Below are 22,995 nucleotides of genomic sequence, written 5' to 3' on the forward strand. Positions count from 1 at the left end.
TGGAACCTTCTCCCATTGCTCGAAGATTTTATTCTTTAATTCTTGTGGCTCAACTGCACATCCAGCGATAAATCCTGATAAGCCTTCTTCTGTGTAGCTTGAAAGGTCTTTGATGATGATTTCACATCACTTGGTAATAAAGACTCTCCTGTGTATTCATTCCTTAATATTGTAAACTCTCTTTGTCCACATTCAGCTGACTTAATGCATGTGACAAACTTTGTTTGGTGACTGGGTTTGCCAATGCTGCAAATACTGGAGGTGGACGGAGCATTTAGTCGCATGGTTCAACATCTCCTTGTAATTAAACAGTCGAATAAGAAAGAATATGTAATGAGTCGAGTCAAACACACATCAAGATACAACACATGTTTATTGAAGTCCACTTACAGCATCGGTCTGCAGGGCATTACAGTTCTTAGCAGCTACTCATACTGAATGGCGTAGGCAAGCTCTTGGTAATATGACTCGCATATTAGGTGGAGCAACTACTAACAAGCACTACAGTAGGAAATAACTTTGTTGAAACAAAATAAAGTATAGATACGTGGGAACAAGGTGGCTAAGCAATATAGGAACCGGAACGCTAATAATGCAAATGGGGAAGTTTAGATAGTTACAGAAGATCACTGGATCTAATGGGTGGCCTGCTAACCTGTATGGCACGTATGCGACACAAATTCACTTCTCCTCCTTTCACCGGAGAAGTTACCGGGGAGGGAACCAGGATGTGATCGGGGACCCGCCGGGGAGGGGTGGTGGTGAGATAGGCGAGCTAGCCGCTGAACGCCGCAGGGAGGCCACGGGGGAAACGGTCTGTGATAGTGGAGCAGCAGGACTGGTAGTGGGAGGGTATACAAAACGCAAAACATCTGGATGTGGAGACACAGGACACGGTTCCTTCACTGGAAGGATATGTTGACAGATGCGTCTGTAACCTGCTTCAACCAAGTAGGAGCTTGGTTCTTTGGCAGGGCTGTGGATGTGACCCAGATGGTCATAGCCTTTGTTAGTCTGGAGGCGAACCACCTGTCCACTGGTGAGAGGTTTAAGTGGTTTACTGGATTTGTCGAAAAATGTTTTTGTGTATAGCGTTTGAATTGTAGTTGTTGCTGGACCGCAGACGGAGAACAGACTTGTGGCTGCAGAAGCTGCTGGGATACAAGCAGGCGAGCACGGGTTTGGCGAGACATCGGTCGCTGGGCTGAGGAACCCAGTATGGGACCCCTTGCATTGTTCCTTAAATTGAGCAGGTCTAGGTAGACGTCCAATTTTGCAAGGTATGAACGCTCCATTAGTTGTTTTACGTTTTGGACGGCTCGTTCGGTGAGTCCGTTGGACTGCGGAAACTCAGGGCTGCTGGTAATATGTCGAATGTCGAGGTGTATAAGATCATGAGAGGAATAGATCGGGTAGATGCACAGAGTCTTTTGCCCAGAGTAGGAGAAACGAGGACCAGAGCACATAGGTTCAAGGTGAAGGGGAAAAGATTTAATAGGAATCCGAGGGGTAACCAAGGGCAGGTTTGGAGGGATATGGACCAAGCGCAGGCAAGTGGGACTAGTGTGGCTGGGACATTGTTGGCTGATGGTGGGCGAGTTGGGCCGTAGGGCCTGTTTCCACATTCTATCACTATGTCTCTATGAATCGGAGACATTTCAGGTCGAGACCCTTCTTCAGTCTGATAGGAGAGAGGAAACCTGAGATATGGAAGGATAAGGTGTGAAAATGACAGATCAAAGCAGACGACGTCCAAGAAAATGTACGATGGTTCAATGTTAGCTAGGGAGGAGATGACAACGAGGCATACAATCAGTAAAATTAATCAGGAGGACAGCAAAACTGGTCAGAGAACTAGGGTGGGGGAGGGACAGAGAAAGAGGGAAAGCAAGGGTCACTTGGAGAAGTTAGATAAAACATTATTCATACCGCTCGATTGTAAACTGTCCAAGCGAAATATGAGGTGCTGTTGCTCCAATTTGTGTTGGGCCTCACTCTGACAGTGGAGGAGGCTCAGGACAGAAAGGTCAGTTTGGGAATGGGCAGGGGAGTTAGTGTTCAGCGACTGGGAGATTACATAGGCCTAGCGGACAGAGCAGAGGTTTTCAACGAAATGATCTCTGAGGCTGCGCTTGGTAGGACTGATATATAGGTCCATACCCGGAAGTAGGTGAGGTTAGAGGAGGTGCAAGTGAACCTCTGCCTCACCTGAAAGGACTGTCTCAGTGTACTTGGACGGAATCGAGGGGGGAAGTATAGGGACAGGTGTTATATCTCCTGTGGTTGCTGTGGAAAGTACCTTGGAGTGGGGGTGGTTTGGGTGGGAAGGGATGAGTTAACCAGGGAGTTGAGGAGGGAACGGTCTCTGCGGAAAGTGGAAAGGGGTGGAGATGGGAAAATGTGGTTAGTAGTGGGATCCCGTCGGAGGTGGTGAAAATGATGGAGGATTATGTGCTGTATGTGGTGAAAGGTGAGAACTAGGGGGACTGTTGTGGCTGGGGGGAGAGGGAGAAAGAGCGGAGCTATGGGATACCAAGGAGACCCGTGTGAGGGCCTCATCTATGATGGAAGTGGGGAACCCCCATTCCATAAAGAATGAGGACATCTAGGATGTCTCGTTATAGTCTTCCCTATCCTGAGAAAAAAAGCAGTGACCATTCATCTTATCTATGTCCCTCATGATTTTATAAACTTCTGTAAGGTCACTACTTAGTCTTCTTTGCTCCTGGAAAAGAGTCCAAGCCTATCCATTCAAGCCGTCCAGCCCCCAGCAAAGTTTTTGTGAATCTTTTCTGTAAGGTTTCTAGCTTAATTATATCCTTCTTCTAGCTACCAGAACCGCACACAGTACTCCAAGAATGGTCTTACCAATGTCTTGTAACATGACTTCCTAACTCTTGTACCCAATGCCGAATCTGATAAAGGGAAGTATGGCAAATGCCTTCTTCACCAGCCCATCTACTTGTGTTGCCACTTTCAGGGAACTATTCACATGCACCCCTAGGTGTCTCTGTTCTACAACACTCCCCAGGGCCCTACCATTTACTATGCATGTCCTGCCCTGGTTTAACTCATAGAAATGTATCCCTTTTGCATCTGAGATTAAGAGTCAAGAGTCAAGAGTCAATTTAATTGTCATTTGGACCCCTAGAGGTCCAAACGAAATGCCGTTTCTGCAGCCATACATTACACACAAATAGACCCAGACACAACATAATTACATTTTACATAAACATCCATCACATAGCTGTGATGGAAGGCCAAAAAAAACTTATCTCTCCACTGCACTCTCCCCCCCCCGATGTCAGAGTCAAAGTCAAAGCCCCCGGCTGGCGATGGCGATTGTCCCCCGGCCATTGAAGCCACGCCGGGTGGTGCGAGGTCGCACACCGGGTCTTGGTGTTGGAGCCCCCGGTGTGTGCTCGTAAAGTCCCGCGGCCGTTCCAGCAATGGTGTTAGGCCCCGCTCCAGGAGCTCTTCGACCACGCAACTCGGGCGGGAGAATTCGCCGTTGCAGGAGCCCCGAAAAGCGGTCTCTCTCCAGGGATCCGCGGGCTCCCGGCGCCGCTGTCCGCAGACCCGCAGCAGCAGCCTCCGACTCAGCAGCAGCCTCCGACTCAGCAGCAGCAGCAGCAGCAGCAGCAGCGGCAGCAGCAGCGCTCCTCCACCGCTCCAACCGCTCCGGACTCGGCCAGCCCCGCGACGGCGACGGTGAGTAGCACCAGAGTCCCCGGCTTCTTCCTGTTGGAGGCCGCTCCTCGTTGCGGCCTCAACGACAACGGAAACCCGACGAGAAAAAGGTCGGGTCTCCAGTGCAGGGAGAGATTAAAAAAGTTTCCCCCCCCCCCCCTCCCACCCCACCCCCACCCCCACCCCCCCACACACACACCCCAACATAAAGTAACAAAAACTACATTAAAACGCAGACAGAAAATAATAAAAACGCGGACAGACTGCAGAGGCCGCTGCTGGCCAGAGCCGCGCCGCCTACCGGGAAAAAAACAGAAGCTGGAAACACTCAGCAGTTCAGGCAGCATCTGTGGCAAGGGAAACAATTTTAGGTTACGATACGAAATAACTTTATTTATCCCAGGGGGAAATTGGCCTGCCAACAGTCATAAAACACACCGAGATCCATGAAACACAGAATCAAGGTGACGAGTGGAAAGTCCAGGATTGGGGATGTGCAAAGCCAGTCTAACCCACGACAGAAGGGGGAGGAGTTGTACAGTTTGATAGCCACAGGGAAAAAGGATCTTCTGTGGTGTTCTGTGGCACATCTTGGTGGAACCAGTCTTTTGCTGAAGGTGCTCCTCAGGTTGTCCAGTGTGTCATAACTGATAACCATCAATTGATCTATTTTCTGCCTTTGTCAAGTGCACAGTGCAGCAACCTGCTTCTGTATCACCACTCGTGTTGATAACCACCCTTCTGTCTTGGTTATTCTGCAGTCCATCATTGCAGCCGGTAAAATAAAGACTGCCTAAACCCAATTCTCCATCGCTCGCACTAACCCCAACACTGGATAGTCTTCCTGATTTTTTTGTGATTTTCTGCTGTGAACACTTGCTCTCAGTGAGAATTCATGCCACAGTCCTGGACTTCCTCTGGTCAACCACCCTGGCCTGTTGCATGCATGTTTCAGAAATATGCTCCTTTTTCCAACAGTCAGCATCCTTCTGTTTTAAATTGACAAGAGAGTGGAGGTTGCCTGTGGTTAAATCCACAACTGAATTTCCCACTTGTTATGCCCAAGCAGTCTAGTAATTAACACACTGTATTTTTTTTTACAATGGTAAGTCCGCATTACGTAGTACTGCACATCTAAATAGAAAATGTTGGAAATAGTGAACAGGTCATGCATTATCTGTGTAGAGGAAACAGATTTAACTTTCAGGTTTAAGGTCGTTTGTCAAAATTGGAAAAGAGAAAAAAAACATTAGTGTGAATTTGCTGAGGATTTACTAATGGAGCAAGGAAATATCATGAGGCCAGGTCAAATGGATTAGAGGTGATGACATGTATTTGCCTGTGTTACCTAGAGGGTTCTGGATATGCCCTGCAGGCCAAGCTACACTAATGAAAAGAGAAAATCTGAGCCACTCTTACAGATGAGTGACTGTCAAAAATAGTCAGTTCTTATACAGACTAAAAGCACAGTGAGGCGAGTACAGCCGATACCTCACAGCTCCAGTGACCCGGTTCAATCCTGATCTCCAGTGCTGCCTTTGTGGAGTCTGCACCTTCTCCCAGAGAGAGAGATTTCGATTTAGCTCTTGGAGCTAAGGGAATCAAGGGAAATAGGGAAAAATCCAGAAACGAGGTACTGATTTTGGATGATCAGCCATGATCATATTGAATGGCAGTGCTGGCACGAAGGGCCGAATGGCCTCCTCCTGCACCTATTTTATATGTTTCTATGTTTCCCTGTGACCATGAGGGTTTCCTTGGATGCTCTGGTTTTCTCCCATGAGCCAAATATGTGCGGGTTGGTGGCTTAATTGGCACAGGGAATTATCCCTAGTGTGATTGTAGAATCTGGAGGGAGTTGATGGAAGCTTATGTAGAATATAATTGAGTTGACGTGGGATTAGTCTAAATGGGTGCTTTATGGTCAATAGGGACTTGGTGGGCCGAATGGTCTCTTCCTGTGTTTCATGACTCTAGGTTTAGGTTTATTACTGTCACCTGTACTGAAGTACAATAAAAAGCGTTTAAGAGGGAACTGCAGATGCTGGAGAATCGAAGGTTACACAAAAAAGCTGGAGAAACTCAGCGGGTGCAGCAGCATCTATGGAGCGAAGGAAATAGGCAACGTTTCGGGCCAAAACCCTTCTTCAGACTGATCGGGGGCGGGGGTGGGTGGGGACAAGAAAGGGAAAAGGAGGAGGAGCCCGAAGGCTGGGGGATGGGAGGAGACAGCAGGGGGGCTGAGGAAGGGGAGGAGAAAGCAAGGACTAACAAAATTGGGAGAATTCGATGTTCATGCCCCCGGAGTGCAGACTCCCCAAACGGAATATGAGGTGCTGTTCCTCCAATTTCCGGTGCTGCTCGCTGTGACCATGGAGGAGACCCAGGACAGAGAGGTCGGAGACGGAGTGGGAGGGGGAGTTGAAGTGCTGAGCCACCGGGAGGTCAGCTTGGTTATTGCGGACCGAGCGGAGGTGTTCGGCGAAACGATCGCCCAACCTCCGCTTGGTCTCACCGATATAGATCTGCTGACATCTAGAGCAGCGGACGCAATAGATGAGGTTGGAAGAGATGCAGGTAAACCTCTGTCGCACCTGGAACGATTGCTTGGGTCCTTGAACGGAGTCGAGGGGGGAGGTAAAGGGACAAGTGTTGCATCTCTTGCGGTTGCAAGGGAAAGTGCCCGGGGAGGGGGTGGACCGAGAGGGAAGGGAAGAATTGACAAGGGAGTTATGGAGGGAGCGGTCTTTGCGGAAGGCAGATATGGGGGGAGATGGGAAGATGTGGCGAGTGGTGGGGTCACGTTGGAGGTGGCGAAACTGACGGAGGATTACTTTTTGTATGTGACGGCTGGTGGGGTGAAAGGTGAGGACTAGGGGGACTCGGCCCTTGTTGCGAGTGCGGGGATGGGGAGAGAGAGCAGTGTTGCGGGGTATGGAAGAGACCCTGGTGCGAGCCTCATTTATGGTGGAGGAGGGGAACCCCCGTTCCCTGAATAATGAGGACATTTCAGATGACCTGGTGTGGAACGCCTCATCCGTGGAGCAGATGCGGCGTAGACGGAGGAATTGGGAGTAGGGGATGGAGTCCTTACAGGAAGCAGGGTGGGAAGAAGTGTAGTCCAGATAGCCATGGGAGTCAGTGGGTTTATAGTGTATGTCAGTCAGAAGTCTATCACCTGCAATGGAGATAGTGAGGTCAAGGAATGGTAGGGAAGTGTCGGAAATGGTCCAGGTGTATTTGAGTGCCGGATGGAAGTTAGTGGTGAAGTGGATGAAGTCAGTCAGTTGTGTGCGGGTGCAGGAGGTGGCACCAAAGCAGTCGTCGATGTAGCGGAGGTAGAGGTCGGGGATGGGGCCCTGGTATGTATTGAACAAGGATTGCTCGACGTAACCAGCTATGCCTGCCTATTTGTAGGTTACGTCGAGCAATCCTTGTTCAATACATACCAGGGCCCCATCCCCGACCTCTACCTCCGCTACATCGACGACTGCTTTGGTGCCACCTCCTGCACCCGCACACAACTGACTGACTTCATCCACTTCACCACTAACTTCCATCCGGCACTCAAATACACCTGGACCATTTCCGACACTTCCCTACCATTCCTTGACCTCACTATCTCCATTGCAGGTGATAGACTTCTGACCGACATACACTATAAACCCACTGACTCCCATGGCTATCTGGACTACACTTCTTCCCACCCTGCTTCCTGTAAGGACTCCATCCCCTACTCCCAATTCCTCCGTCTACGCCGCATCTGCTCCACGGATGAGGCGTTCCACACCAGGACATCTGAAATGTCCTCATTATTCAGGGAACGGGGGTTCCCCTCCTCCACCATAAATGAGGCTCGCACCAGGGTCTCTTCCATACCCCGCAACACTGCTCTCTCTCCCCATCCCCGCACTCGCAACAAGGGCCGAGTCCCCCTAGTCCTCACCTTTCACCCCACCAGCCGTCACATACAAAAAGTAATCCTCCGTCAGTTTCGCCACCTCCAACGTGACCTCACCACTCGCCACATCTTCCCATCTCCCCCCATATCTGCCTTCCGCAAAGACCGCTCCCTCCATAACTCCCTTGTCAATTCTTCCCTTCCCTCTCGGTCCACCCCCTCCCCGGGCACTTTCCCTTGCAACCGCAAGAGATGCAACACTTGTCCCTTTACCTCCCCCCTCGACTCCGTTCAAGGACCCAAGCAATCGTTCCAGGTGCGACAGAGGTTTACCTGCATCTCTTCCAACCTCATCTATTGCGTCCGCTGCTCTAGATGTCAGCAGATCTATATCGGTGAGACCAAGCGGAGGTTGGGCGATCGTTTCGCCGAACACCTCCGCTCGGTCCGCAATAACCAAGCTGACCTCCCGGTGGCTCAGCACTTCAACTCCCCCTCCCACTCCGTCTCCGACCTCTCTGTCCTGGGTCTCCTCCATGGTCACAGCGAGCAGCACCGGAAATTGTAGGAACAGCACCTCATATTCCGTTTGGGAAGTCTGCACCCCGGGGGCATGAACATCGAATTCTCCCAATTTTGTTAGTCCTTGCTGTCTCCTCCCCTTCCTCAGCCCCCCTGCTGTCTCCTCCCATCCCCCAGCCTTCGGGCTCCTCCTCCTTTTCCCTTTCTTGTCCCCACCCACCCCCGCCCCAGATCAGTCTGAAGAAGGGTTTTGGCCCGAAACGTTGCCTATTTCCTTCGCTCCATAGATGCTGCTGCACCCGCTGAGTTTCTCCAGCTTTTTTGTGTAACCTACAATAAAAAGCTGTGATTTGCATACTATCCAAACAGATCAGACACACCACACATATATACAATCAGTTCAAACTCAAGTACAATAAATACAGCAAAGGGGAAGATACAGAGTGTAGAATACAATCAGCTTCTTCCCCCGAATGACTTAAGTGAACTGGAAGGATTTTTAAAACAATCACTGAAACTGGATTTGATTTTTATTTGATATTTACTAAATCCTTGGATTTAAATCTCACAGCTAATGCGGAGGGATTGAAACTCATGACCCTGGTTCAAAGGTCCAGTGTACTGGCTGCTGATCTTGTAACTCCATAACTCAATCACAAAACTACAAAGAAAGCAATTCATGTGCATTTCTGAGCGGCTACCCCGCAGATGTAAATGGTAGTTGAGATATTAAACTCCTTGCTCTGGGGGCAAGGTCTGTAAGATTACATATTTTTATTTCAAATATTGTATAAAGTGAGACTCTCATGTGAGTTTGTACTGCTGTGTGTCTTAAACAATCCTTTAATCCTTGGTCTATCAGCCATGTCAAGTTAAGTTTATTGCCTCATGCACATGTTGGGTGAGGCGCAGGGATAATTAATTTGTGCACGCAGTGGCATTATAGGCACATAGATCCAGACAATACACAAAAACATAAATTGTATATGAATGACATATAAATTCTACAAGACAGTGAAAAGAAAATACGACAAGATTGCAAAAATACACAATCGGAAAACAAGTCTAGAGTAATACACGAGGTGGGCTGTAGGGTTCCATTACCAAGTAGGGTTCTGGAGGTTGGTTCAGGAACCAGATAGTTGTAAGAAAGTAGTTGCTTCTGAACCTGTTGATGTGGGACTGGTAATCAGCGAGAAGATGGCATGGCCTGGATGGTGGGGAGCCTTGATAATAGATGCTACCTTCTTGAGGCAGTGCTTCATCGAGATGTTTCCGATGGGGTGTCGTGCTGTACCCGTGTTGGACTGGGCTGAGTCCACCACACTTGGCAATCTCTTGCATTCCCGTGCATTGGAAATGTTGAACAAGGCCATGATGCATCAGCACAGAAATGCCCCTTCATCCAACCTCTCTAAAATGAAAAAGAAAGAATTGCAGATGCTGGAAAAATCAAATGTAGACAAAAATGCTGGAGAAACTCAGCAGATGAGGCAGCATCTATGAAGCAAAGGAATAGGTGACGTTTCGGGTCGAGACCCTTCATCAGTCTGAAGAAGGGTCTCGGCCCAAAACACCACCTATTCCTTCGCTCCGTAGATGCTGCCTCACACGCTGAGTTTCTCTAAAATGTTTAACCTGTTTGTTTTCACATTGATCCTTGCAAATTAGCTGCAGTTCTGACTTTACATCAGTAAAGAATTAGGAGGTTGGGGAGGGAAAAGGGTGTGGGGATCCTGAGATCTGGTGAGGTGATCGCATCCTTTAATTATACCCAGGGCCCCTTAATTAGGACCCATGGGTAAAAAGTATTGGAACTGAAATGGTCCGGGCTGGGATTGTGAGAAGCAAAGGGAAAATTTGACATGATATTTATTCACACTGGTGTGAGTTGAATCACTTAATGATGCTGGTTGGCGATTATTTAACCATCCTAATAAGTTCTAATTAAGATTTCCAATTTCCTTGGAGTCATTAATTGTAGTTTATTTAAAACTGTTTGTTGTTCCCCTGAAGGAAGTGGCGTGGTGTAAAAACAAGTTTACAACTCCCAACATGGAAGATCTTTCTCAGAATAGAGGACACGAAAGATTTTATTTTACTGCAGAAACATTATTTCATTGATAATTGGGCATTTCCCTCTCGATTTTCCTCTTCCTCCTTAACTCACACCCTCTGGAAGCTGATCCTGACATTCACTTGTGTCCAGTCTCCCCAGTAACAGGGTCAACTGTCCCATCAAACCTCTGATACACCTGCAACAAGCCCCCCCCTAAGGTCCTTGTTCATCAGTCATTGAAAGTAAGCATGCAGGTACAGCAGGCAGTGAAGAAAGTGAATAGCATGTTGGCCTTCATAACAAGAGGAGTTGAGTATAGGAGCAAAGAGGTCCTTCTACAGTTGTACAGGGCCCTAGTGAGACCACACCTGGAGTATTGTGCGCAGTCTCCAAACTTGAGGAAGGATATTCTTGCTATTGAGGGAGTTCAGCGTAGGTTCGCAAGGTTAATTCCCGGGATGACGGGACTGTCTTATGTTGATGGAATGGAGCGGCTGGGCTTGTATACTCTGGAATTTAGAAGGATGAGAGGGGATCGTATTCAAACATATAAGATTATTAAGGTTTGGACACGCTAGAGGCAGGAAAAATGTTGCCGATGTTGGGGGAGTCCAGAACCAGGGGCCACAGTTTAAGAATAAGGGGTAGGCCATTTAGGAGTGAGATGAGGAAAAATGTTTTCACCCGGGGAGTTATGAATCTGTGGAATTCCTTGCCACTTTACTGGATGTATTCAAGAGAGAGTTGGATATAGCTCTTAGGGCTAATGGAACCAAGGGATATGGAGGGAAAGCAGGAATGGGGTACTAATTCTGGATGATCAGCCATGATCATATTGAATGGCGGTGCTGGCTCGAAGGGCCGAATGGCCAACACCTGCACCTATATTCTATGTTTCTATTGCACCGGGTTTATCTGGTCTTGATGTATATGACACTCTAGACTACAAATTTCAACTCTTGATCTAGCTTAAGTTCACCTTCTTTGTGCCAGGTCCTCATACACCTCAGCTTCCTCACCCTTTAAACATTTATTTACCTACACTTTAAATACTTCTTTGATCTACTCTCCGCAAACCTCTGGGACTATGAAGTCTCTTCACCGCCCTCTGAGAGAAACAAATCCTGTTTTAAATGACCATCTCCCTGTAATTAGGTCCCCTCATTCAATACCCTCCCACCAGTGAAAACATCTCAATATCTACCTTGATCAATGGTCAGTGGGAATTATTTGGCACATGTACCGAGGTACAGTAAAATTCATTTTTGTATACAGCTCAGTATCACTACACTTAAGCACTTAGAGACCTTAAGTAAGCATCTCAGATATAGTCCAGGTGTAGAGCAGATACAGTACAAGTGTATCGCATTGTAAATTTAGTCAAATAAAGGATGCATGTGTTAGATTTATTAAGATGAAATGAGCCAAGGCCTTTGAGTAATATAAAGAAAGCAGAAAAGAAGTCAAGCTGGCAATTTAAAGGGCCAGAAAGGGCCATTAAATGTTATTCCTAAATAAAAAATCCAAAGGCATTTATACACATATTAGAAACAAGGGAGAAGGTAGGACCACTCAAGGATAAACAAGGGAATTTATGCTTCGAGGCGAGGTACTAAATGAGGACTTTGCATTTGTATTTACCAAAGATAAAGCTGTGTGGGATTGTGAGACCAGTGTAGAGTATTCAAATATGATGGGACATTTGGTGATCAAGAAGGAGTGGTGTTGGGTTTCTTGAAGAGCCTTAAGGTGGCTAGGTCCACTGGGCCTGATGGGCTTTCCCCCAGTGAAGCTTAAGAAGAAATTGGAGGGGCCATGATGAAGATCTTTATATCATCTCTAGAAACAGGCAAGGTCTCGGAGAACTGGAAAGTAGTCAAAATGTGTAGGAAAGAACTGCAGATGCTGGTTTAAACCAAAGATAGACACAAAAATCTGGAGTAACTCAGTGGGACAGGCAGCATCTTTGGAGAGAAGGAATGGGTGACATTTTGGGTTGAAATGGGCCTCGACCCGAAACGTCACCCATTCCTTCTTTCCATAGATGCTGCCTATCTTTGGAGAGTAGTCAATATTGTTTCTTTGCTTCAGAAGTAAAAGGAATAATCCCTGAAATTATAGACTGATGTGTCTCACATTAGTTCTTATAGCTCCCTGAAAGTAGCAACACATGATAAATAAGATGTATGTATACTTGCCTTCATCAGTCGGGGTATTGAGTATAAGAGTTACACTTGAACGTCATGTTGCGGCTTTATAAAACTTTTATAACAACGTGGAGAATTATGTACAGCTCTGGTACCCCCATTACAGGTAGGATGTAGAGGTTTTTGAGAGGGCTTTAGAAGAGGTTTACAAGCTGCTGTCTAGATTAGAGTATTAGCTATAAGAAGAGCTTATATCTAATATCTTTTTTTAAATGCTTTTGATCACATTAATCAAAATCCAAATGTTAATTGGAGAGGCAGTCTGCTGGTTGATTTAATTGCATGGACTGGGATTCCCGCAGTCGGTTTAATGGCTGAGTCCGGAGAACCCACTCTGAATCCTCAGTGGTCCTTGAGGGGTTAAGGTGAATGCTGTCACACCTCCTCCTCCCTGCAACTCCAGCTCGATGCAGGGAGTGGGGAGAACAGTGGACAGCTGTGGAAACCGTGCAAGTTCATTTCTCCCAACATCTGGGAGTAACTGTGCCAGTGTTAATCTTCGGGCAAGGGCAGCCCACAGGAAGCAGCGACTAGGGGAATCACCAGGATAGATCTTATGTTCTCCTGCCTAAGATCGTTAGGGCTGCAAGCCAAGGTAATGGATTGGATTTGTGTGGACATCATATTTTCAGCACAAGAGTCTGACTCTTACACAGGTTTAGATGTTGTTGCTGCGTTGGAGAATTCTTGTGAAGTACGGCAGCTCAAGTTCTAGTAGTACCAGCTCCCCTCGAGTAACAGTGCACTGGTGAGCTTATCTTAAAGTATAATACTTACATTTTCATTGGGAGGAATATCTCTGTTTCTGTGGTGGGCTTTATAATAGCAAGGTGCCAGATTATTCTTATAAAACATCAGTTAAACCATTATTCATATACTATGTGCAATCCTGCTCACTGCACTGTCAGAGGGATGTGATTGTACTGGAGTGATGCAGAGGAGGTTCACCGGGAGGTCGCGGAGTGACAGGAGAAGAGACTAATCCGCGCGGCGCTGACTGGCAGGAGAGGAGATCGATCTGCGCACACGCGGCTTTTAAGATTTTTAAGCCGCGCTAACTTTTACATTATGCCACCGATCGGAATGAAACGGTGCACTCGCAGCACAGGAGAACGGTGAGTGAGCTGGCGACAAATTGTAGCTCTGTCGTGTACTGCTTTTGGGTGTACCGTTTTTGATAGAATAACCGCGCAAACCGGAAGATAACAAGATCAGAGTTTTAGTTGTGGATAGATAGATATAGAGATAGATAGACAATAGACAATAGGTGCAGGAGTAGGCCATTTGGCCCTTCGAGCCAGCACCACCATTCAATGTGATCATGGCTGATCATCCACAATCAGTAGCCCGTTCCTGCCTTCTCCCCTTATTCCCTGACTCTGCTATTTTTAAGAGCCCTATCTAGCTATCTCTTGAAAGCATCCAGAGAACCTGCCTCCACCGCTCTCTGAGGCAGAGAATTCCACAGACTCACCACTCTCTGTGAGAAAAAGAGTTTCCTTGTCTCCGTTCTAAATGGCTTACTCCTTATTCTTAAACTGTGGCCCCTGGTTCGAGATTCCCCCAACATCGGGAACATGTTTCCTGCCTCTATCGTGTCCAAACCCTTCATAATCTTATATGTTTCAATGAGATCCACTCTCATCCTTCTAAACTCCAGAGTGTACAAGCCCAGCTGCTCCGTTCTCTCAGCATATGACAGTCCCGCCATCTCGGGAATTAACCTTGTAAATCTACGCTGCATTCCCTCAATAGCAAGAATGTCCTTCCTCAAATTATGGGACCAAAACTGCACACAATACTCCAGGTGTGGTCTCATTAGGGCTCTGTACAACTGCAGATGGACCTCTTTGCTCCTATATTTGATTACTCTTGTTATAAAGGATAACATGCCATTCGCTTTCTTCACTGCCTGCTGTACCTGCATGCTTACTTTCATAGACTGATGTACAAGGACCCCCAGATCCCGTTGTACTTCCCCTTTTCCCAACTTGGCGCCATTTAGATAGTAATCTGCTTTTCTTTTTTTTATACCAAGGTGGATAACCTCACATTTATCCACATCCACATCTGCCACGCATCTGCCCACTCCCCAACCTTTCCATCACCCTGATTGTCATAGCATCCTCCCACAGATCCCGCTTTGTGTATCTGCAAATTTGCCCAACTTGAATCCCTTCCAAATCATTGATGTATATAATAGCTGCGGTCCCATCTTGTACCCCACTGGTCACAGCCTCATTCTGAAAGGGTTTAATCCTACCAGAGTCAAGAGAGTCAAACCTCACATTTATTCATTTGGACCCCTGGGGGTAAATGCCATCTGCCATACATCTGCCCAATAGACCCCAGACACAACTACATTTAACATAAACATCCATCCATAACTGTGATGGAAGGCCAAAAAAACTTATCTCTCCACTGCACTCCCCCCCCCGATGTCACAGTCAAAGTCAAAGCCCCCATCTGGCAAATTTCCCGCGGCCATTGAAGTTGCCTGGTGCGATCCCTTCATGGAGCCCCCGGTGTGCGCTCGCAAAGTGCAGCCGTTCCAGCCGCGCGGGGCAATGGTGCTGCCCCGCTCCCAGCACCGACCCCTTGCGGGCGGGAGAATTCCCGTTGCAGCAGCCCGAAAAGCACAGCCTGCCATTCTGAAAGCCGGACCTGCAGTAGCAGCCTCCCCTAGCTCTTTGTGTTCCTGTCTGCCAACCACTTCTCTATCCATGTCAGCACTACCATGTGCCCTAATTGTGCCCACTAATCTGATAGATAGATAGATAGATAGATAGATAGATAGATAGATAGATAGATAGATAGATAGATAGATAGATAGATAGATAGATAGATAGATAGATAGATAGATAGATAGATAGATAGATAGATAGATAGATAGATAGATAGGAGTGGCGCCGGAGGCTGAGGAAGTAACCTTATACAGGTTAACTGAATTATAAGACGACTGGATAAGGTCTCTTTCCCAACATAGGGGAGTTTAGAACTAGAAGGCACAGATTTAAGATAAGAGGAGAGAAGTTTAAAAGTGATCTGAGAGGCAACTTTTTCACTCAGTGTGGCGTTTATATAGAGCTCCCTGAGGAAGTGATGGAGGCAGATACAATTACAATGTTTGAAAGGTAATTAGATAAGTACTTTGATTGGAAAGATTTAAGAGGGATAAGGAGCTAATGTTTCTGCTGCACTATTCCGTAATCGAGACGGGTTGCGGCATTATGATTGAAGAAGCTGGGTTTGTTCTCCTTGGAGTCAGAACGTTGAAAGGGGATGTGTCAGAAGTGGACAAGATCAGGAATTATTTAGGAAACAGAGGTTGATTGAAATGATCCCAATTGAAGATGGTTCAAAGATGGTTCAAAGACCAGGAGGGGGTTGATTTAAAATGGCAATCAGATGTATAAGGAGAAACTTTTACATGGAAAGTGCCCGTGATCCAGAACAGAATCAGTTGTGGCTTTTGAAAAGGAATAAGGGGTTAGAACGGAGATGAGGAAAAACTTTTTCACCCAGAGAGCCGTGAATACTTGGAATTCTCTGCCTAAGAAGGCAGTGGAGGCCAATTCTCTGGATGCTTTCAAGAGCGAGTTAGTTAGAACTCTTAAAGATAGCGGAGTCAAGGGATATGGGTAGAAGGCAGGAATGGGGTGCTGATTGTGGATGATCAGCCATGATCACAGTGAATGGCGGTGCTGTCTCGAAGTGCAAAATGGCCTACACCTGCGTCTATTGTCTATTGTCTATTGTCTATTGTCTATTTTCCAATTGGAGGGAGGGGAATAATTTGTTGGACGAAAGGGAAAGGGTGTGGAGTGGGGTTGCCAAGATTGCTGCACTGGGGGCTAAAATGGATTGGAGCGACTGAATGGTTTCCTCACTGCCAAGGTGCTGAACTTTTTTTAGCTGCCAAGGGGATAAGGGGCTACGGGGAGAGGGCAGGGATATGGACCTAGGTATGGTTAGTATAGTAAGACCTGAGTGATCTCCTGGACAAGTGTCGATCGCCTAGATTGGGGTCGGAGAGGAATTTCCCGGATTTTTTTCCCGAATTGGACCTGGGTTTTTATCCGGTTTTTTGCCTCCCCCAGGAGACCACGAGGTTCTTGGGGTGGAGAGGGGTGATAGCGGTATAAAGGGGAGGGTAGTGTCTTGTGTTCTGTGTCTTGTGTCTACTGTTTGTGGGTAAGTGTGTCTGTTTAGTGTTCAGCCATGAGCGAATGGCGGTGCGGGCTCGATGGACCTGGTGGTCTGCTCTCGCACCTACTTTCTATGTTTCTATGTAACTACTGGATGGGATTAATAATGGAGTTTATTTAGATTTCAAGGGATTTTGCAAAGCTGCTTATGTGGGAAAATTAAAGTTAATGGAATGAGTGTCAAACAATTGCTTGTAGAGATGAGGAAAGGGGGTAGTGATTAATTTGAAATGCTGTACTCCTGGAGTGGCGAATAGGTTGGAAATATTAAGAGTGGTCCAGAGGTATATGGAAGATTTGCTTTCTACTAATATGTGAAAATTAATGCTGCCTTACTGATTACTACTACAAATTAACTATTAGATTACAGGGGGAAGATAGGAATGCAGAGTTGGGGTTCCAATCAGATTAACCATGATCTTATTGAATGGAGGAGCTGGGTAGAAGGGCTGATTGGCCTCCTCCACACCTAACCTACTTGTTTGTCTGTTGCATTGACTTCAGTTACTGAATTCCCGAAGTGGAGAGCAGTGTGCAGCTGTTACTTCAGTGTGTGTCTTAGTGTGTGTGGTTGGCACATTTCCCTCCCACTATCTGTGAATGCAATGGAATTCGAATAGCACGAGTATTAAACCTTGGACAGGGCCTCGATGCTGATGATGGGCCTTCCACATGACTTGCTAATTCCATTTCTATCACCACACAGGCTGCCTGACCAGCATTTTCTGCTCTTTGTTCAGATTTTCCAGCTCCTGCAGTATTTCTAATCTTCACTGAAGCCTATCATATAGTACAGCACAAGGATATGCCCCTCATAAGATAATAAGTGATAGGAGTAGAATTAGGCCATTCGGCCCATCACGTCTACTGCGTTATTCAATCATAGCTGATCTATCTCTCCCTCCTAACCCCATTCTACTGCCTTCTCCCAATAACTCGGCCCACAACGTCTGTGCCAAAGATGATGCGAAGACCATCTCTTACTCTATCTACCAGTGCATAATCCATATCCCTCCATTCCCTGCATATCCATATGCCTATCCAAAAGCCTCTAAAATGCCACAGTTCTGGGATTTGATATGTTTTTTTAATATATTTTGGAGATGGGCTTTGGTGCTTTCTTTTTGCCTCCTGACGCAACATCTGCCTTTGGTGGGGACGATGAATTGTGTCCCACCGGACAGTTCCATCCAATGTGATTGACGCAGAGTTCCAAGGACATTGAGCATTCAACCTCTGGGGATGGAGCTTAGGCCAAGGTTATGGGTGAAAAGATCAATACTTTGGTTGAGCTCCACAGAGTGAAAGGTCAGCCGATTGCCCTTTCCCTATGGCTAGATCAAAGGGGTTAGATTATAGACTCATGGAGTCTTACAGTGTGGAAACAGACCCTTCAGCCCAACTTGCCCACACCGGCCAACATGTCCCAGCTACACTAGCCCACTTACCTGCATTTGGCCCATATCCCTCTAAACCTGTCCTCTCCATGCATCTGTCTAAATGCTTCTTAAACTTTAAGATGGTCAATATGTATACCCAAATTACACCCGATGTAAGGTCAGCCTGTCAGGGACTTATACTTATACTCCAATTAGGTCACAGATGTGAACCCCAATTACACCAGGTAAAAGGCAAAGAGTCAACACAGCTAACCGTGTTATACCAGCCTCGCGGAAGAAAGGTCAGTCAACCCGGAGCACAAAGGCCTTCCAGGTGACAGTTCAGTTGTTTCACTCACCCTCCCCCCCCCCCCCTTCTTTTTCTTTTTCAGTGCATGGGTTCAGAACAAAGAGTAATGGGAAAGAGAGCAGAACCGAGAAGCCAGGGAGACTGCACGGACGCACCACCATCACCCAACCAGAGACCCAACACTTGCTGCTTCTGCTGGTGTTGTTGCTGCAGCTGCTCCTGGTAGGTTGACCCAGCTGGGCTTGTGGAGGGAGGTGGGGTGGGTGAGGGGAGGAGGCCCGGTGCGTTAATGCTGCATTGAAAGTGGGTCGGCTTTTCCAGAACTGAACCTGATTTTGGTCAGTGGATAAATTGGCCTTTGGAGGTGAGAGTTCAATCTTGTATTGAGCATTGTTGCCGATAATGCATTTTCGTCACCCGCATTTAAAGCAGAGTTTTCTGTGAATATACCCCGTACCAGCATTTATTGCCCATTCCTAACAGTCTTCGAGAAGGTAGTGAAGGTGTTGGAAGTCTTAAGGGCCTGTCCCATGAGCATGTGATCCCCGTACAGGGCCGGTCCCACCGGCATGCGCCTGCATGCGGCGAGCGCAACCAAACTGGAAGCGGGGGCCGCGCGGAGGTCGAGTGAGTGACGTGAAGTTCAAGCGAAGTCCGCGGGAAGTTCGTGCGTGACGTACGGCGTCAAGACACTGCGTATGGCATCAAGACCCTGCGCACGCCCGTCGAGGCGGCTGTGAGCTGGCAGGCCGTTGCCACGCGGAATTTTTGAACACGGTCAGTTTTTCGGCGCCCCGCGCGATGTCGGGACCAGCTCCGCACAACTCCACATGGCTCCGGCGATCGCAGTGGGACCGGCCCCCGCGAGACCGTACGGCTCAAGCGACCACATTAGGTCGCGCTTGCCGCATAGAGTCGCATGCTTGTGGGACAGGCCCTTTACTGAGTTATGGGTGTGGTTGTTTTGCTGAAACATTGCATTGCGCAGTTATGAATCAACCATAATGGCCTGGGCTCACATAGATTCATCAAAATTCATAGTCATACAGCAGGAAAACCGGCCCTTCATGCTGACGAAGATGCCCATCCATGCCAATCCCATTTGTCTGCTCTGAGCCCATATCCCTCTAAACCCTCCTATCCATATATCTGTCCAAATATATTTTAATGTTGTTATTGTATCTGCCTCAACCACTTTCTCTGGCAGCTCATTCCATTTACTATCACCCTCTGTGCGAATAAGTTATCCCTTGGGACCCTTTTAAGTCTTTCCCCTCTCATCATAAACCTAAGGCCTCTAGTTTTTGATTTCCCTTCTTTGGGAAAAATACATTATGTCTGTATCTATTCCACTCATGATTTTATATACTTTCAGATAAGTATGTACTTGTTCTCTTAGATCCTTCTATTCTACAACACTCCCCAGGGCCCTATCTTTCATTGTATACATCCTACCCTGGTATGACTTCCCAAAATGTAATATCTTTTACTACTTTGAATGGAATGTCATTTGCCAATCCTTACCTGACTGATCATGATTCCGCTGTAATTTTGGACAACGTCCTTCACTGTCTCTCCGATTGCTCCTAGTGTTATCTACAAATTTATAACCATGCCTTGGACATTCTCATTAAAATTATTTATGTAACTGATGAACAACAATGGCCCCATGGATTCCCAACCTCATGAGTGAAGAATTCCTCCTCCTCTCTGTGCCAGTGTCTGACACCAGTGATAGACACAACGTGCTGGAGTAACATAGTAGGTCAGGCCGTATCTCAGAAGAAAAAGGATGGGTGACGTTTCGAGTTGGAACCCTTCTTCAGATCCCAGCCCCTGGGCCCGAGATGCCTCCCCCTTTCTGGAGTTCAAGATGATACAAAACCAGACACAGCTACGCTGGGACCCGAGGAGACTTTAACCATTTTCTGAGAAATTATTTTCCATATCGGCAAATCTCAGTGGCCGACACTGACCTCTTAGTCATGGGTTTTCAGGTTCAAATCCCTCCCTGCAGATTGTCCTGGACTATGGTGGGAATAGCTGAGTTGTCATCCTGATCAGCTGGGGAGTTCTACTGGCACTCGGCCCAGCCTGTCTGTTGGATGCAAAATAATTTCATGGACCGAGAATCCTCTCGATTCCATATTTAACCCTGGAGAAATATTCCTATTAGGAACTCATTAATTGAGAGCTCTTTCATTCTCGCAGTGCTCTCATTCATAATTAACAGCTTCCCTGCTGCATTCAACGGTGGTGGTGGAGCTGTCTCCCAACAATATGCAGCCCTTAATGATCCTGCGCTCATTGTACATTTCAGTCAATCCCACAAAACTGGTACAAAACTGGTGCAGGAATGGGTGTCACTGGCAAGCAAACCTAGGGTGGGAAACACCACAAAGGACTGAGCTTCCCTGTACCCAGTGACGAGAGAACCAGAAGGTACACCTCTTCACCAGAGAGAGAACAGCTCCCTCATCCTGACCTCCCCTCCAGGAAATAACAGCTCCCTCACTCCACTCCAGAGCGAGACCAGCCCCCCCCCCCCCCCCCCCCCCCCCCCCCCCCCCACCCCCCCCCCCCCCCCCCCCCCCCCCCCCCCCACGAGAGAACAGCCCTCTTTATCTCCAACATAGTCCTCTTACTCCCCACCAGAGATAGAACAGGCCTTCACTCTCTGCCAGAGAGAGAGAGAGAGAACAGGCACTTGCTGACCACTACTGCTTCCCACCAGAGAGAGAGAACAAACCCTCACTCCCCACTTCAGCATTCTCGCTCCCCACCAGAGAGAGAACAGTCCTCTAAGTCTCCACACCAGAGAGAGAACACCCTGCTCAATCTCCACCACAGCCCATCCCACTCCCCATTGAAAGAGAGCATTCCAAAACAGCCCTCTCACTCTCCAATAGAGAAACAGCCCCCGCACTACCCCCCAGAGAGAGAGAATAGCCCTCTTTCTCAACCGCCCACCCTCTCCACAGAGAGAGCCCCCCTCACTCCACATGTGAGAAAGAACAGTCTATTTAGTAATGCAAATCTACCGTATTTGGTCATGCCTCTCGTAGAGTTAAATGGGTGGTTGTTTACCCATTTACACCAAACCTATCCTAACCTATTTTATTCTCCCCCACTCCCATCAAAACTCCCTTCCCTCCCCATGAGCCTCGGAGAAATGGCGAGCCGAGGATGGGCTGCAGAGAGACAGTCGGGGGGGGCGCTGATAAGAAAGAGGTACCGGGCAGGGGGTGTGGTGCAGAGAACAGAGAGACCTGGAGGGGTGTGAGGGGGAGAGTTGTCGAGAACAAAGAGGGACCAGCGGGACGCTAATGAGTACTTTTGTAGCTTTGTCGGTGGCAGATACGTGGTGCGACTATTTGCGTGCTTTGTGTACCGTATGCGAAAACCAAGAATCTCACTGTATCTAGGTACAAGTGACAATAAAGTATCATTGTTTAAGAAGGAACTGCAGATGCTGGAAAAGTGAAGGTAGACAAAAATGCTGGAGAAACTCAGCGGGTGAGGCAGCATCTATGGAGTGAAGGTTTCGGGTCGAGACCCTTCTTTGAATCACCTAGATTCCACTAATCACCTACACACTAGAGGGAATTCACAGCGGCCTCTATTAAGCTATTAACCAGCACGTATTTGGGATGTGGGAGGAAACTAGAGCACCCAAGGGGAACCCATTCTGTCACAGGGGAAACTCCATGCAGGCAGCACTGAATGGCAACTTTTCCCGGCCAGCTGAATGGCAACTTTCTTACAGGAGGGTGACCAAACACATGCTCCTAGTGCAGCTTCATCCACGTTTTGAACAACTGTAACATAATGTCCCAACTTCTCTCCTCAATTCTCTAACTGATGAAGGCCCTCTTGACCATTTTATTTACCTGATTTGCCACTTTCAGGGAGCTATGTGCTTGTACACTCTGCAACACAACCCTCACAACACAACAGGGCCTTACCAAGTCCAGCCCTGGTCTGACTTCCAAAACGCAACACTTATCTGAATTAAACTCCATTAGCCATTCATCAGCTCACTTGGCCAGCTGATCAAGATCCTGTCCTCATTCTTGGTAACCATCTTCACTGTCTACAATACCACCTATTTTTGTGTCATCTTCAAACTTACTAATCAGGCCATGTACATTCTCATCTAAATCTTTCTTCCAGTGTTCCGTCTTGTGTTCCTCCATCGTAACGTGGTTGGGGTCCTCGTATTGGCGATATCTGCAGTTTATGTGTTACTATTTGTCACTGGGTGTGTCAGGGGATCCTGGGTGCAGTCACTGACTCTTGCATGCGATCCTTTTGTGTTTGGAGCAACCTTCAAAATCCCTCACTACCCCTCTGCTTTCTCTGGAGTAACAGGAGTTAAGGGAGGGGGGGTGATGGAAGTGTATAAAATAATGAGAAGCCTAGTTATGGTAGACAGTCAACACCTTTTTTCCCCGGGTGGGAATGTCAAAGGGAAGAGGACATAACTTTTAAATCAGATGAGGAGAGTTAGAAGCAGCTGTGCAGGAGGACAAGATTTGTGCACAGAGAGTAATGGGTGCCTGCAGTGGGCTGCCAGGGTCGGTGGTGGAGGCAGATAACATAATGACAATTAAAAGGCTTTTAGACAGGCACATGGATCTGCAGGGAATGGAGGGATGTGAATCATGTCTTGGCAGAGGAGATTAGTTTGACTTGGCATCATGTTCGGCACAGGCGTTG

The 22,995-nt window shown here is 47.5% G+C and overlaps 1 protein-coding gene across 1 annotated transcript in view; it reads left to right on the top strand.

Annotated features, from left to right (window-relative positions):
- LOC129699392 (regulator of G-protein signaling 17-like) overlaps positions 1 to 22,995 on the top strand; it is a 70,927-nt gene that overhangs the window by 31,737 nt on the left and 16,195 nt on the right. The window contains exon 2 of the mRNA XM_055639117.1: positions 18,359 to 18,498. Coding sequence (XP_055495092.1) covers positions 18,362 to 18,498 — 137 coding nt within the window. The 5' untranslated portion in view covers positions 18,359 to 18,361. The remainder of the gene's footprint in view (positions 1 to 18,358; positions 18,499 to 22,995) is intronic.

Source organism: Leucoraja erinacea, chromosome 8 (assembly GCF_028641065.1).
Source record: "Leucoraja erinacea ecotype New England chromosome 8, Leri_hhj_1, whole genome shotgun sequence".
NCBI lineage: Eukaryota > Metazoa > Chordata > Chondrichthyes > Rajiformes > Rajidae > Leucoraja > Leucoraja erinaceus.